We start from the raw sequence: 18,040 nt of genomic DNA, 5'->3' as shown, positions 1-18,040 counted from the left end.
TCCGTCCTCTTCCCTCAGTTCCATACTAGTTAGGGTTCCCAGGGCCCATCATTGGTCCCTCCCTTCTCTTTCTGAACCTCCTCCTGGGTGACTGTATTCATATTCTTAGATTCTACTGTCCTGTGTATACTCGGGGGCTACCACATCTCTCTCTAGCCAGGCCTCTTCTCTAACCCCCAGCTCATATCCCAAAGTCTGACAGCCACCCCTGCCTACATGTCCCACAGGCACCTCAAGTTCAATAAGCCCAGAACTCAAAATAGGCTGCCCCAAATCTGCTTCAGTTGGTGATATCTCCAACTGAAGGACTCAGCCACCCAAGCTGGAAATCTGGGGATCATTTTTTCATTCTTTCCTCTCATGTGACCCCATCCCAACACCAAATTGTGTGATTTTGATACCTAAAATAGCATCTAAATTTCCTGTTCCTCCCCACCCTCTCCACCCCACCATCTGGGTTCAGGCCATCGTCTCTCAGCTGTGAATGGCAACAGTCTCCTGGTTCCAGTCTTTCTCCCATATAGTCATTATCCCCCAGCTGCCAGAAAGGATTCTACAAGAGAGAGAAAATGTTATGATTATCTCACCTGGGATAAGAATGATTAAGTTGAAAATGTTTAGGATGTATGGTTCTGAGTTATCGTTACACTGGAGAGATTTCTAGTTCCCAATAGATGTTGATATGTAAGAGGGTATGGTAGACAGAATAATGGTACCCTAAAGATGTCCACGTCCTAATTCCCAGAACCTGTGAATATGTTATCTTACACGGTAAAACGGACTTTGCATGTGTGATTAAACTGAGGATCTTGAGATGGGGAGATTGTCCTGAATTATCCGGGCGGGGCCAATGTAATCACAGGGATGCTTATAACAGGGAGGCAGGAAGATTAGCGAGAAGGAGACACTATGACCGTCTTCCAGTGGGAGAGAGGGAAAGGGAGACAGGGTGAAGGGGAAAGAGATATTGATTCGAAGATGCTATGATTCTGGTTTTGAAGATGGAGGAGGGAGCCATGAGCCAAGGAATACACATGGCTTCTACAGGCTGGAAAAGGCAAGGAAACAGATTTTCCCCTAGAGGCTCCAGAAGGAACACAGCCCTGCTGACTCATTTCAGACTTGTGATTTCCAGAACCATAAGATAATAAATTTGGGTTGTTCTGAACCACTAAGTTTGTGGCAATTTGTCACAGCAACAGGAAACTCATACAGAGGGCTCTGCTCACATTTGTAGCCATCACATCCAGTTCACCAAACGAGGATGCCCTATGACAGCCAGGTCCAAACAGAATTGCCCAGCAAAGGCCTGCTTCAACCACCTGTCTCTCGTTGCCTTTTCTGCTCAGACACGGCACTGTGACGCTGACAGTGATGCTGACAACGACTGCTGTGGATGCGATCACAGTAACAGTGGACCAATCGTTTTCACCTTGTGAACATACAATTGTCCTCTGTGCTAACAGATGAGTTTTGCTCACAGCTACTCAGTTTCCATATCTCTCAGGTTTGAAAATCTTCTCTGGGTCTTGAAACTCTTACGGTCACCCCAGTTCACTCAGTCACATCCTGGGTATAAGCTTGCTCGGACATGTAGGGGAGCATCGAAAGTAAAAGTCATACTAGCTATAACCAAAGGTCACAAGGGCATGGGTCAATATCCCCCTAGAACTCAGGGCAGAACCTTATGTAGGGCAGTCAGAAAAACCAGGCTGGACTCCTTATTGGCTCCTTCAGATGCATTAAGACTTGCATTTGATGTAAATTCTTTACTGTTTAGGCTCACTTTATTATTTGTCTTTTTGTTATTTGCCTCTACTTTTATTACTCCAAACTGGTAATTAGGATCACATATGCCTGGAGGCAGGGCTTATGCATCTGATAATGAACCCAAGAATTAAAAACAGACTGAGTCAACATCTGATGGTCTTAATGAAGCCCAGCCGAAAGAAGTGCACAGTGACTTTAAAGATCTGATCACACATGAGCTGGCTAAAGTCATAAGAAGAGAGCTGGACTGAGAACCTAAACTTCCATTTTCAACCCCTTAGTGAATCATAAAGGGCACTTCCATGATCGTCCATTCTGAAGATTAGGAAAAGAATTCTAGTTGTCTCCTGAAATTTAACTGAGTAACTTTCATTGACACCTCACTCACAATGAACACAGAATCCACTAAAGTAATGCTTAGTAGGAGTCAGGTTTTGGGCCCATTACAGCTACCAAGAGAGGGTGTGGGGAAAGATAATGGGACCAAAGAAACTCTACCACAGGAAATGCTTTCCCATGAAGAGGTGGAATGAAAAGGTACCAACCTGAGTTATTTACAGTCACACAATAAAGAGATGACTTCAATGATACCGCCTGAACTGGGAGAAAGGGCGTTTCACAGATATCCAAAAGATCAAGAGACAGTGTTTAACAGTTTGCCTGGAAAACTACATGGTCCTCGACTGACAATAAGAAAATCCCTGCCTGGCCCAGTTAACCTTGAACAAATGCAACTCCATTTTGAGGAGGAAAAAAGTAGAGGGGGGAAAAAGTAGAGACATAGGGAAAGAAAGGCAGAAGAATTAGTAATACATAAAATTACAAAAATACACTTAAACAAGTTATTATTTGTTCAGGAGCCCTGTGGTGCAGTAGTTAGAAGTGCTTGGCTGCGAACCAAAAGGTCGGCAATTCAAACCTACCAGCTGTTCCATGGGAGAAAGATGTGGTAGTTTGCTTCTGTAAAGATTGTTGTTGTTAGGTGCCGTGGAGTTGGTTCCAACTCATAGCAACCCTATGCACTATGGAACAAAACACTGCTTGGTCTTATACCATGCTCACAGTCGTCCTTATTCTGGAGCCCATTATTGCAGCCACTGTGTCAATCCATCTCATTGAGGGTCTTCCTCTTCTTTGCTGACCCTCTACTTTACCAAGCATAATGTCCTTCTCCAGGGACTGATCCTTTCTGAAAACATGTCCAAAGTATGTAAGATGTAGTCTCGCCATCCTTGCTTCCAACGAGCATTCTGGTTGTACTTCTTCCAGGACAGATTTGTTGTTCTTTTGGCAGTCCATGCTATATTCAATATTTGTCGCCAACATAATTCAAAGGCATCAATTCTTCTTCAGTTTTCCTTGATTGTCCAGCTTTCATGTGCATATGATGCAACTGAAAACATCATGGCTTGGGTCAGGGGCACCTTAGTCTTCAAGGTGACACCTTTGCTTTTCAACACTTTAAAGAGGTCTTTCACCACAGATTTGCCCAGTGCAATGCGTCTTTTGATTTCTTGACTGCTGCTTCCATGGGTGTTCATTGTGGATCCAAGTAAAATGAAATCCTTAACAACTTCAATATTTTCTCTGTTTATCATGATGTTGCTTATTGGTCCAGTTGTGAGGATTTTTGTTTTCTTTATGTTGACGTGTAATCCATACTGAAGGCTGTGGTCTTTGATCGTCATCAGTAAGTGCTTCGCGTTCTCTTCACTTTCAGCAAGCAAGGTTGTGTCATCTGCATAATGCAGGTTGTTAATGAGTCTTCCTCCAATCCTGATGCCCTGTTCTTCATATAGTCCAGCTTCTGGGATTATTTGCTCAGCATACAGATTGAATAGGTATGGTGAAAGGATACAACCCCAACACACAACTTTCCTGACTTTAAACCACGCAGTATCCCCTTGTTGTGTCTGTACAACTGTCTCTTGATCTATGTACACATTCCTCATGAGCACAATTAAGTGTTCTGGAATTCCCATTCTTCGCAATGTTATCCATAATTTGTTATGATCCACATAGTTGAATGGCTTTGCATAGTCAATAAAACACAGGTAAACATCTTCCTGGTATTTTCTGCTTTCAGCCAGAATCCATCTGACATCAGCAATGATATCCCTGGTTCCACGTCCTCTTTTGAATCTGGCCTGAATTTCTGGCATTTCCCTGTCGATATACTGCTGCAGCCGCTTTTGAATGATCTTCAGCAAAATTTTATTTGCATGATATTAATGATATTGTTCTATAACTTCTGCATTCGGTTGGATAACCTTTCTTGGGAATAGGCATAAATGTGGATCTCTTCCAGTCGGTTGGCCAGGTATCTGTCTTTCAAATTTCTTGGCACAGAGGAATGAGCGCTTCCAGTGCTGCATCCATTTGTTGAAACATCTCTATTGATATTCTGCCAATTCCTGGAGCCTTGTTTTTCACCAGTGTCTTCAGTGCAGCTCAGACTTCTTCCTTCGGTATCATTGATTCCTGATCATATGCTACACCTCTTGAAATGGTTGAACATCTATCAATTTTTTTTGGTATAATGACTCTGTGTACTCCTTCCATCTTCTTTCGATGCTTCCCATGTCGTTTAATATTTTCCCCGTTGAATCCTTCACTATTGCAACTCAAGGCTTGAATTTTTTTTCTTCAGTTCTTTCAGCTTGAGGAACGCAGAGCATTTTCTTCCCTTTTGGTTTTCTATCTCCAGCTCTTTGCGCATGTCATTATAAATACTTTATTTTGTCTTCTCGAGCCGCCCTTTGAAATCTGCTGTTCAGTTCTTTTACTTCATCATTTCTTCATTTTGCTTTAGGTACTTGACGTTTAAGAGGAAGTTTCAGAGTCTCTTCTGAAATCCATTTTGGTTTTTTGTTTCTTTCCTGTCTTTTTAATGACCTCTGGCTTTCTTCATGTATGATGTCTTTGATGTCATTCCACAACTCGTCTGGTCTTCGGTCATTAGTGTTCAACACGTCAAATCTATTCTTGAGATGGTCTCTAAATTCAGGTGAGATATACTTAGGGTCATACTTCGGCTCTCATGGACTTGTTCTAATTTTCTTTCAGTTTCAACTTGAACTTGCATATGAGCAATTGATGGTCTGTTCCGCAGTCAGCCCCTGGCCTTGTTCTGATTGATGATATTGAGCTTTTTCACGGTCTAGATGTGGTTGATTTGATTCCTGTGTATTCCATCTGGTGAGGTCCATGTGTATAGTCACCATTTATGCTGGTGAAAAAAGGTATTTGCAATGAAGAAGTCCTTGGTCTTGCAAAATTCTATCACTGATCTCCAGCATCGTTTCTAACACCAAGGCCATATTTTCCAACTACTGATCCTTCTTTGTTTCCAACTTTCGAATTCCAATCACCAGAAATTATCAATGCATCTTGACTGCGTGTTCAATCAGTTTCAGACTATAGAAGCTGGTAAAAAAATCTTCAGTTTCTTCATCTTTGGCCTTAGTGGTTGGTGCATAGATTTGAATAATAGTTGTATTAACCGGTTTTCCTTGTAGGTGTATGGGTATTATCCTATCACTCACAGCGCTGTACTTCAGCATAGATCTTGAAATGTTCTTTTTTACGATGAATGTTGTCATTCCCGGCATAGTAGATCACATGATTGTCGGATTCAGAATGGCCAATACCAGTCCATTTCAGCTCACTAATGCCTAGGATATCAATGTTTATGTGTTACATTTCATTTTTGATGATTTCCAACTTTCCTAGATTCATACTTCGTACATTCCAGGTTCTGATTATTAATGGATGTTTGCAGCTGTTTCTTCTCATTTTGAGTCGTGCCATTATCAGCAAATGAAGGTGCTGAAAGCTTGACTCCATCCATGTCATTAAGGTCGACTCTACTTTGAAGAGGTAGCTCTTCCCGTCATCTTTTGAGTGCCTTCCAACCTGGTGGGCTCATCTTCCGGCACTATATCAAACAATGTTCTGTTGCTATTCATAAGGTTTTTACCGGCTAATTCTTTTCAGAAGTAGACTGCAGGGTCCTTCTTCTTAGTCTGTCTTAGTCTGGAAGCTCAGTTGAAACCTGTCCACCTTGGGTGACCCTGGTGGTATCTGAATACTGGTGGCATAGCTTCCAGCATCACAGCAACACGCAGACCCCCACAGTATGACAAACTGACCGATATGTGGGGGTAAGGATTATAGTCTTGGAAATTCTACGTGGCAGTTCTACTCTGTCCTGTACAGTCACTGTGGGTTGAAACAGACTTGATGGCAACAGGTTTGGTTTTTTGGTTTATTATTTGTTCAGGACTTAGACCACTCTAACTGGAAGCACAAAATATTCTTACAGTCTCAATACTAGATGTGAGTTTCTCCTTATAATCTCTTGGGGAAGAAGGGGATCAAATTCCCTGTCTGGATCCAGTCACATACCATGAGATGAAGATCCGCTCTTGGGGATTCCTGGCAGCTAACAGGAAGGCTGTTTGGAACAAGAGAACTGCTGCCCAGAGGATGCCTCTAGCCCCAGCATTGGCACTACGCTCTGTGGGGACCACTGCACTGGCGCTCCCTTCAGGCCAACTCTTTGAACTAGGACTAAATTCTAGAATCTCAGCGAACAGGAGTGCACTATCCACAGCCTGATCTTTATTTCTGCCTGGGCTTCCTGGGAGCGGCTTTGACTTCCCAGAAAACATCTTTTAAAAAAAATTCTGTTAAGATATTCTTTCTCTTAATTCTCTAGCCCAAAGACTTCAGCTTCTCTTAAATACAGAAAGCAGAGAAAAGAGACGAAGTTCCTGAGAGGGATAAAAATTAATGGCCACTTAGGGGAAATGCTCCAGCTGAATGAAGAAACTGAATATATGTAAACCTTCATGTATCATCTGGGGTTTACATTTCAAATCAAATGAAAATGGTCACAATTGTTTACACACATATACAAAGACCTCTAAAGGGAAAGGGTCTTAGTCCTCTGCCCTTTATTTCTTCTTCAATCTATAAAATAGAAATAATAATTTCTTCCTCACAAGAACATAGGCAAGATTAAGTGAAGCTTGTGGACATTCTAAAGCATTACAGATATGACACGATGCTTAGGCTCTTGGAAGAATTGTTAAGAAGTCTTTTACCCTGAGGAAGTCCTTCACCCTCATTCACTAGAGACCTCTGTTTAATCCCACATGTCGAGCCTAAGCATACCACGAATCCCAGAAACCACAAAGAAGACAGTGACACATTTAACTACATGAAGACCTAAAACGTGTATACCTTGTAATGGATTGAACTGTGTCCCCCCAAAATATGTGTCAACCTGGTTAGGCCATTGTCCCCAGTATTGTGTGGCTGTCCTCCATTTTGTGATTTTCCTATGTGTTATAAATCATAATCTCTGCCTGGGGTTAAAGAGGATTAGGGTGGGACATAACACCCTTGCTCAGGTCACATCCCTGATCCAATGTAAAGGGAGCTTCTCTCGGGTGTGGCCTGCATCACCTTTTATCTTACAAGAGGTAAAAGGAAAAGGGAAGCAAGAAGAGAGTTGGGGACCTCATACCACCAAGAAATCAGTGAGTGTCCTTTGGACCTGTGGTTCCTGTATGGAGAAGCTCCTAGTCCAGGGGAAGATTGATGAGAAGGACCTTCCTCCAGAGCCAACAGAGAAAGCCTTCCCCTAGAGCTAACACCCTGCATTTGGACTTGTAGCCACCTAGACTATGAGAGAATATATTTCTCTTTGTTAAAGCCATCCACCTGTGATATTTCTGTTACAGCAGCACTAGATGACTAAGACATAGCTATATCACACAAACAAGTTAAAACAACTTGGAGAAAATATGTGAACTTACTAACAGACATTTAATGAATATCTCTCATATGGAAAGGGTTCTTACAAATCAACAATAATAGAAACAAAAAAAAAAAAACAAGAGAGGACAAGGATACCAATAGGCAATTAGTGTAAAGAATTCAGATCACCAATAAATACACAAAAAGATGCTCAGCTTCACTAGAAATTGGCGAAATACCAATTAAAATGATATAGTACCTTGTAGCCATTATTTTAGGAAAAAAATCCATCCGAGGAAAATTAGAGAAGCTAGTGTAGGAGATGGTACTCAATGCAAAGCTCCTTCCTTCTGGTATTTAAGGATCTTCAAATATTTTGGCTATCTCCCTACTTCTGAGCCTGAAGAAGAGTCAGTGAGGAAGTGCTACCCAGGTATATAGAGCTCCTGGTCAGTTTTTCTACTGTTTCCTTCTTAAATGTGAATAGGCAACCAAGAAACACCAGGTATCTGTAGAAAATCTTCAACATGGAAAAAGGTCAAAGCAAATAAGCAGAAAAATAAACATTTCAGGGAACAGAATAAAATACGCAAGAATGGTTCTTATCTTTTAGGGATATATACTGAACTGCTTGTGGGTAAAATGATATGATGACTGGGGATTTGCTTTAAATTAATCCAGTGGGGCTAAGGATGGGAAAGGAAATAAGTGGGGGTCATAGATGAAAGCATTGGCCTTATGCTGACAATTGTTAAAGCTGGATGCTGAGTACACAGGGATCCCTACACTATTCTCACTACTTGTGTAAGTTTGAGATTTTCCATAATACAAAGAGAAAAAAAAAAGTAGGATACCCCATAATAAAGAAAAATCTGTAAGAGCTCTTGTATTAAAAATTTTGATTGCTGGAATGAAAAAGCCAGTGGAAGAGGAAGAAATGAAGGTCATTTCCCAGAAAATGATAAGGCAGAGACAGGAAATTTGAAAGGGAACAGGCATATAGGACATATAGGATCCCTGTAGAAGGTCCAACATCCAACCAATAGGAGTCCCAGAACAAGAGAACAGAGAAAAACACGAAGCAATTATTATTAAAGACATATTATGGAAAAATTTATTTGAAGAGCTCAATCTTCTAGAATTAAGGTGCCTATCTACACAGGATTTGAGCATCTGAGGGGACCTGGACACATCACTGTGAAATTTTAAATAACCAAGAATAAAGAGTTTTTAAAAGATTCTAGAGACAAAAACAAACAAACAAACAAACAAAAAACAAAAACCACAACAGACTACTCAAATTACCATCTAAGAGATAGTCTGGCCTCAGACTTTTACCTCCCATCTGGAGTTGCTGGTGAGACCTTCCAAGACAGGAGATAGTACTGAGAAGGGGCGTTCTGAGGGGTGTGGGTGTTCTGGGGAGGGGGGTGAGTTCTGAGGAGGAGGAGGAATGAGTTATGAGAGGTGGGGAGGAGTAACATATGGAAGGGGAGAGGAGTGAGATGTAGGGGGGGATGAGGTGTGGAGGGGCGTGAGCTGCAGTGAGTGTGTGTGATGGGGGAAGTGTGAAATAAGGAAGAGGTCAGAGTAAGAGGGAATGAAGAGGTTTTAGCAAGAGAGGGTCTGAGGGGGAGGCAGTCTGAAGGGGAAGCAAGGTCTGAGTGGGAGAAGATCTTCTGAGTGGGGAAGAAAGTGTGAAGGAGATAGGTTCTAACAAGGTGTGGTTTGTAAAGGGGGAGGTAGGTTCTAAGGGGGTTCTTTTTATTCTAAAATCTACACCCAGCTATATATTTTCAATCAAGTATTAAGGTATAATAAAATCATTTCTTGGACATGTAAAGATTCAGAAAATTTATCTTCTATACATCTATTTTGAGAGGTTACTCAAAAATATACCTCATCAGAATGAGGAAGTAAACCAAGAAAAGGGATTCAGACAATAGTTGATTCAACTCAGCAGATAAAAGAAGTCCCCGAGTGGCAGCTGTGCATTTCTAAAGATTATTACACAAATATGGGAATGTCCAAGAGGGAGGTCCCTAGAAGAAAGGGGACTCAAAGACTATATTATCCCTTAGTGGCTTAAAAGAGATAAGGATATGATAAACGCAAACAGTTCAAGAAAAAAAAAAAGAAATGCAATTAGTAATTGTAGGAAAAACAAAATGCTCTAAAAGAAAACATAAGGATAGCACTGGGTTTTCAGTGAATAATATTCTCATCATACAAAGTGCAGCATCAAGAGATATCATCTTTAGTTCATGAAACCAGCAACATCAGGATGAGTATATTATTTTCATTATAATAATCTAATAGAGAGTCTAGAAATAGTAATATAAGGGAGTAATGTCAGGGAGGAAAGAAATTCTATTGTATTGTATCATAACAGGAAATGAACAGATGAAAGCCCAAAACTGATAAATCAACAAATGGCAATATAAACATAGTATTTAGCTATATGGAGGAATCCTCAGAAGAAACAGTTAAAAGTTAAAATTGGTTTCCCCTGATGAGTCCTTTGGTACCAGTTTTTTTTTTTTAAACTTTGTGATGGCTATGGGCAACTGCCAGGGTTTGAATCTTGGCTCTATTACTTACTAGTTATGAAGCCTTGACAAATTACTTAACTTCTTCATTTCCAATTCATCACCTGTAAAATGGACATATCTCCATTTCTAATTAATGTTCTATACAAACATTAATCCATATAAAGCATGTAAAAGAGTGCTTTGTATATAAAATATGTTCTGTAAATATTTTGACCAAAGTTAATAAAAATAAACCAAAGAAAAAACTAAATAGTGAACAACGCTATCAAAACAATCTAGAAGAAAAATATGGAAAATCAAAAGCAAAACAATTAAAATCAGGCCTACGTGAGATGACCATGGGACTGAGTCAAGAATCTCACCAGCGGGCTGGCTGCTCCTGCCATCGCCCTCTTTCTCTCTCTCTGCCTCAGCCTACAAGCTCACCCACGTGAGCTCTCTCAAGTCCTGCCTGCTCCTCCAGGAAGTTTCCTGGATCGCTCGTAGTGCACACTGATGGTCTCTCTCTCTCCTGAACTCCTAATTCTGTCCCTGAAGCCATTGTTTTCCATTAGCAGATGCCTAACATGCCCCTTAAATGTTCTCTCCTCTGTAATAAACAGCTTCAGTTCCTTCCACTGTTTACCACCAGTCATTTTTTAGACCCTTTGGCCTTATGGCCATCCTCCTTTGGATAAGCTCAGTTTGTCCTCAGAATTCTTTTGACAGAAAGTACCCAGACATGAACAGAAGGTTCCAGCAATTCCAGCTGTGAGGTCTCACTCTCGTGCCGCCTTTCCCTTCCTGCTGTGGCTTTGTCTCCAGGCTCCCATCACGCTTACTCAGACACCTGCCCCTGATGGGCCTTGCTGCCTCAGCTCTGATTCATCTGTCCCCTCCCTCTGATGCCTACAGAATACGCCTGCTTTAAGGAGGACCGCAAACGCTAGGACAAAGTCCACTCCACAACCAGCCTCAGCTCTGAACTCCTTGTTGTCCCTCTACCCGCCCCCACACTCTGGACTCTTCACTTCTCCCTTGCCAGGGCCCAGGGCTGCCCATCCTTCAGGGCCTGGCTCAGGAAAGCCCTTCTCTGACCAGGATGCTTCCTCTCACAGAGTACTACTCTGTGCTCTTATTTAACTCCTTGTCTTCTTGTTCCCAAGTAGACCACGAACTCAGAAGGCAGAGGCAGTACTGCACTTCTCTTTGTATGCCACGTAGCTCCTAGTATGTGCCCAAAAATAGTCAGCCCTAGATAGGTAACTGTGGAAGAAGCAAGTAAGGAAGGGACGTCCTGATTTGGAACACGATTTTCTTTGGCAGCCATGCTTCACACTTGGTATAACCAGCAAGCAACAAAACTTGTGTCTGCTCTTGGACCATGTCTCTCTCACTTCCTTTCCATAAGTGTTTTCTAATATTAGTACAGGACTTCATTATTTCGTCTCTACTAGAAGTGTGTTAAGGATGGGAGCTGCTATGCACTGCCGTTAAAAAAAGTTCTCAAGTGCCTAATGGTAAAACATTAGCATTGAAAGGTCCAGGAAGGTCATTTAATTTAGCCTGTCACTCTCCTCTAAGGGGTCCTCCAGCTCTGCTCAGACAGACCCTGACAGGGAATTCACCAGCTCCCAAGATAACCCACACCCCTGTGGAATCCAGTGGGAAAGCTTGGTCTGGAGCAGGTGCTTCCCCAAGGACACTCTCCCAAGTAGGCAGAAGTGGCCCTTTTTTAGTGTTTGTACCCACGTTGGGACAACTTATCAATTATGGTAGGACATTTCATTAGTAAATCCTTCAGATCAAGCCCAATTCTGTCTTCCTGTTTTTGTCAACTTACTGGTCCTCTTTTCTGGGAACTACAGGATAAACATCACCGTTTATATGTCAACCATTTAAATAGTTGAAAACAGATGTAAAGTAAACACTGTAGCTATTTTTCAGATACAAGAAAATTATGGCAAGGGTCCCAGATACTTGCATGCTTTTGAGCACTCAGGAAGGACATAACTCAAACTCTCAATGAAGGCAACAATGAAAGGAACAGAAACGGAATTAAAAAATAAATAAATAAAAACACCATCAAGTGTTTGTAACTATGACCACCTACCTCTGTCATAAAAGTTCTTTGGTGCTCCTGGTAAAGCTGCTACCACTGTAGATGCAATGGAGCCCTGGTGGGACAGTGGTTAAAAGCTTGACTGCTAACCAAAAGGTCGGCAGTCTGAATCGACCAGCCACTCCTTGGAAACCCTGGAGCCATTCTACTCTGTCATCTAGGGTCTCTATGGGTCAGAATCCACTCAACAGCAATGGGTTTGGTTTTTGCATGGAGTTATGTAAAGTCTTAATCATGTAGGTAGTTAGAAAACATCCACTTAAGAAAGTTTTAACGTAGCACATACAAATACAGGAATGCTGCCTCCACTGCACTGTAAACCAAGGGGAAGCAATTTCAAAATAGCTTATCAAATATTAGCCTGAGGTTTGCTCTAAGCCTATACATCTTTTAATATACCTGGGTCAATACATCAACCCCCAATCTTGACTCTTCAGATTATTCCTAAGAATCCTCACACCCAGGGGTGTGTGTTTTTGCCATACTTTCTGGAAAGTTAAGGAAAAACACGACGTGGCAGAAGTATGTGCTTGCTCCCTCCACTCCTGCTCTGTCAGCACCAGGAGCTGCAAAGGATTTCTAACTCATAAAACAGGCAAATGACCCACTAAAGGTCATATTCCAAAGAACAGTACGTATTGCCACAGCTTAGCACCAAGACAGCCATCCTTCTGTTTACCCAGTTGTCATTTCCATCCTCCTTGTTTTTTGGAAAGAGCAGCCTCTTCTTTCAGGCAATCGTTGCTCCCTCAATTCCACTACTTGGCACTAGGAATGCGTGCTACCCATGGGACTCCACATGCCCCAAACCAGGCCAGAGTCCTGCCTCAGGATTTTTCAAACTGAAGCTTTGGTTGGTACAGGAAAAGGAGGGAGGCGTGGGTTAAGAAAGAGCTCTCTCTCAAACAGAAAGGCTGTGGAAACGGAAGCCTGGGCACGCTTTATGATAGGTGAGAATGAAGCAGAACTGCCTGGCCTCTCTACCTTCCTGAGTATCTGTTGTTCAACTCCTCCTTTGATTCTGTGAGCTGGCCCAGAACCCTTCAGTAAGTCTCCCTTGTTTAGCTGACACTAGTTAAAGATAGGTTTCTGTCACTGGAAATGACAAGAGTCCTGACAGCCAATACGAGAGCCAGCCTTGAGGATCTGTTTTCAAAGGAGTTGGTCTAGCATTTCGGCTATTTTACACTTGATCCAGTCAACATTTACTGAGCACCGATCATGTGCCAGACATGGTCTCAGACCTCAGAAAATTCAGTCCACTGTAACCAGAGGCTTAAAGAGTACAACTGCGAGAACACTCATTCCACTAGAGGGTATCTGACAAGTCAGCAGTATCTGACATCTTAGAAAACAAGAACAAAATTTAAAGTGATCCTAGTTATTCAAAACTAGTTTGTCAAAAGTATCTAAAAACCTGGATATTCTAAGTGACCAACTAGGGACAAGAGCCACAGAAAAAACTGGGAGCAGGGAAACATCAGAGACACAAAAGCTGAAATATGTTACAATTCATTAGTAGTGGGACTATGACAATTTTGTCATTTTAAAGAGCAAATAGTAGACCCAAATACAGCCATTTCTGGTGATAAGACAACGCTCAAGAGTGAGGCATAAGTGGGAAACCATCTAAAAATCGTAAGGCTCCAAAAACTCTTACAGACTAAGAAGGCAAGAAAGTAAAGAAGACTGAAAAGAAACCTATGCCCAGCTGGGTTTCCGAAGACCTAGTTCTAGGACGGACCCTTTACTGATGACAGGACATTCCAGATCACAGTCCAAGATATCTGACAAACTAGCCACCAGTCTTCCATTCTGACTGGACATTAACAGTAGCCAAACAATAGAAGTCCTTGGCTCACGTCTAAGTTCAGAAGACCTGTAAATACTCCAATGTCCCCCAAAAGAACTGAAGGCAAGAGTCACAAGGTCAGGGTCAGTGATGAAGGCAACATTTACTTCTGATGTTGACAGGGCAGGTAGACCATTTGTAGAAAAGTCTGGGATGAATAGACCTTTTCATCATTCCCTTCTTCTCTCAAGCGTCTTTTGTGGAGAGAGGTAGGGAGCAACAAAGGAGAGATTTATCACCATGAGCCCATTCTGCACCTGTTTTCTTGTTGCCCTTGTTTAACTTCTTTCAAGAGAGAGCAGAGTTATCGATCCAGCTAAGCAGGTGTTTAAGACAGGTGATTTTGTTTCCATTAATTTTTTTAAGTAATAATAGACCAGACTAGAGGGTTATCTCACACACTCAGGGAAACCTTAACCTCGTGCCTGCAAAATCACAAGGGTGTGTGCTGAGATGGGAAGGTTCGAGGCTGCTCTCTGTTGGGCCTGATATCTTCAAATCTCTAATTCTAGTAGTAAGCAGGATTTAAGAGTCACAGTCCATCCCAATCCCCTGACATCTGAGTTTGTCTTCTTTAGGAATGTATTAGGTGTAAAGTGAAGTCAGAAGCTTTAAGACTCTCAGGAAAACCAGATTAAGAAAAACATTACTCTTCATTTCAAAGTCTAAATCACCACATTAATGACTATTCAGTTTCACATTCCAAGTAACTCTGACGGGGAGCTTAGCATGAAACATGTAAACTTTCTAATTAAATTTAATTACTTTTTTTAATTTTAAAGCTCAAGGCCTCCCAAACCTATAAATGAAACCTCCAGCTCTGGGTACTGACCTTCCAATAATGACCTTTTCTATAAAAAGGCCCACCATATGAGTATTCTGCACTGTTTTTATGTCATGAGCTGCAACAAGGAATTTTTCTAGTCCTCCTATCTATCCTCAGTTGTAGACAGCCACTATTTACTGAGGGGTCAAGGAGAACAACCCTACTTCTCCATACTGGACAAAATTCTGGAGCCTTTTATGTTACCCCCAGCCCTTGGGTTACCTTCCAGTGTCTCCTACTGTCGAGTCATTATCACCAGGAGCAAACATTCGATGGCACATTTCTTTCTCTTTATCCATATAGTCCCGGTAATAGCTGTAGAGAGAAATACATGTTACAGAAAGTCTGTACTTGCAGGAGGTGACACCTGGTGGCTGGAATTCTCCACTCAGGTCCCGAAATACTGAAAATTAAATAGGCCTTAAGGTGAATAAGGATTAATGCAATACTGGATAAATAGGGTAGACAGGAGAGGCCTCCAAGCTGTTCAGGAAACTCTTGGACAAAAAGTCCACAATCTGCCGAGGCGGCCACCTTGAAGGCTGAGAGCCACTGTAAGTGAAGCTGCCAGGCTGAGTCTACCAAGTGACCCCTCACATTCAGTGATCTCTAACTTATCTTGAAATTCTCTTGCTAAAGAATGGTCAGATCCTACTCCTACAACAACAAAAAGACAAACAACCCAATTAAGAAATGGACAAAGGACTTGAATAGACATTTCTCCAAAGAAGAGATACAAATAACCAGTAAGCACATGAAAAGATGTTCAAAGACATTAATTATCAGGAAAATGCAAATAACAACCATAATGAGATAACACTTCACACCCACTACAGTGGCTATGATTAAAAAAAATGAAAAACAACAGGTGTTGGTGAGGATGTCGAGAAACTGGAAATTCATCCATTGCTGGTGGACTTGTAAAATGGTGCAGCCACTGTGGAAAATAGCCTGGCGGTTCCTCAAAAAGTTAAACATATAATTACCTTATGATCCAGCAATTCCACTCCTAAGTATATACTCAAAAGATTTAAAAGCAGGAACACAAACAGATTCTTGTATACTCACATTCATTGCAGCACTATTCACAATAGCCAAAGGGTGGAAACAGCCTAAATGTCCATAAACATAAAACAAAATGTGGTCCATATAATGGAATACTACTTATCTATAAAGAGAAATGAAGTCCTGACACATGCTACAACATGGATGAACCTTGAAAACGTTAAGCTAAGTGAAATAAATCAGATACAAAAGGACAAATATTGTATGATCCCATTTACATGAAACAGGAAAGTGTATAGAGATCAAAGTTTACTAGTGATTACCAGAGGCAGGGGGAGGGGGGAGAGGAGAGAAAGACACAATGCCTGGGGACACTGAGCTTCTGTCAAGGGTGATGGAAAAATCTGGTAACAGTTAATGGTGATGGCTAAACAACACGATGAACATATTTAATGTTACTGAAAAGTACATGTGAAGATTGTTGTAATGGCAAATGTTTTGTTACGTATTTATTTACCACACACATACACACAACCTGCAATGAAATACCACATCACACCCTCTAGGATGGCTATTATCAGAGAAATTGAAAATAACAAGTGTTGGTGATGATGTGGAGAAACTGGAACCCTCATGCATTCCCAGTGGGAATGTAAAATGATGTAGCCACTGTGGAAAACAGTTTGGTGATTCCTGAAAAAGTTAAACACAGAATTATCATATGGCCCAGCAATTCCACTTCTAGGTATATACCCAAGGGAATTGAAAGCAGAGACTTAAACAGATACTTGTACACCAATGTTCACTGCAGTATTATTCCCAATAGCCAAAAGGTAGAAACAACCCAGGTGGCCATCGACAAATGAATGGGTAAACAAAATGTGGTACATACATACAATGGAATATTATTCAGCCATAAGAAGAAACAAAGTTCTTATACATGTTATGACATGGATGAAGCTTAAAAACATTATGAAGAGTAAAATCAGACGTAAAAGGATGCATATTGCATGATCCTGCTTACATGAAGTACGTAGAATAAGCAAATGTATAGAGATAAAAGTTTATTAGTGGTTACCAGGGCCTGGGTGGAGGGAAGAATGGGAGTTATAGTTGAAGGGGTACTGAGTTTCTGTTTGAGGAGATGAAAAACTTTGGGGAATGGATAATGGTGATAGTTGCACAACAATGGTGAATGTAATTAATGCCACTATTTGTACACTTAAAAATAGTTAAAATGACCTATTTTTTGTTACACAATTTACCACAATTAAATAAAAGAGAACGGCCAGGTTCTAACATTTCTATATATAATCTGGGAAGATACTTTTACATACGTGAAAGGAAATTCCTGCAAAGTCCTAAAATGCCTGAATTTAACAACTGGATCCAAATCTAAGAGATGCATACCCCTCAGACTCTTTCAATGTCAAGAAAGCTTTAACTGGCAATCTGGATTGAATATTTAACGTAAAGAAGACAATCCCACCAATACAGAAGAACAAAAATACACTGAAAAAGAAGTGGATATATCACTAGGTGTTGAAATTATGGTTGACTCCTATTTCTATGTTGATAATTCAAAATTTTCTACAATGAACATAAAACTTCTATAATCATAAAAATTATATTACTATAAGAATGGTGTAGGTATCACTCATGTAACAAGAAAATCACTCTATTAGTATATATCAGACCTGAAAGACTCATTTCCGATTAAACCAGCTTTTATAAGACACCTTTCTCCAGTCAGTTGATAATATCTCAGTCAGTGGCAAGTAGGGAAGAGTATGTGAGTAACAAGATACTTTTAAAAAATCACACAGCCCATCTCTCCAGGGGCACTTATTTGTGGGCTGGGGGCAGCAGATGGGAACTGATTCAGACAGCTGTAGTTTGGAGATTTGTCTGCCTCCCCACTGGGAACTCTGGTTTTGAGTACTGAACACTTCCTCAAACCAGCTGCCCATGGAAGCAGCAGTCAAGAAATCAAACAACGTATTGCACTGGGCAAATCTGCCGCAAAAAGACCTCTTTAAAATGTTAAAAAGCAAAGATGTCACTTTGAGGACCAAGTGCCCCTGACCCAAGCCATGGTATTTTCAACTGCCTCATATGCATGCAAAAGCTGGACAATGAGTAAGGAAGATGGAAGAACTGACACCTTT

The 18,040-nt window shown here is 41.1% G+C and overlaps 1 protein-coding gene across 1 annotated transcript in view; it reads right to left on the bottom strand.

Annotated features, from left to right (window-relative positions):
• The window catches only part of FKBP6 (FKBP prolyl isomerase family member 6 (inactive)), a 68,930-nt gene that overhangs the window by 44,150 nt on the left and 6,740 nt on the right, over nucleotides 1-18,040 (bottom strand). Inside the window, exon 8 of the mRNA XM_004380843.1 lies at nucleotides 15,090-15,182. Within this exon, the coding sequence (XP_004380900.1) occupies nucleotides 15,090-15,182 (93 nt within the window). The remainder of the gene's footprint in view (nucleotides 1-15,089; nucleotides 15,183-18,040) is intronic.

Source organism: Trichechus manatus, unplaced genomic scaffold (genome assembly GCF_000243295.1).
Source record: "Trichechus manatus latirostris isolate Lorelei unplaced genomic scaffold, TriManLat1.0 scaffold00077, whole genome shotgun sequence".
Lineage (NCBI taxonomy): Eukaryota > Metazoa > Chordata > Mammalia > Sirenia > Trichechidae > Trichechus > Trichechus manatus.
This window is presented reverse-complemented; position numbering and strand designations above follow the sequence as displayed.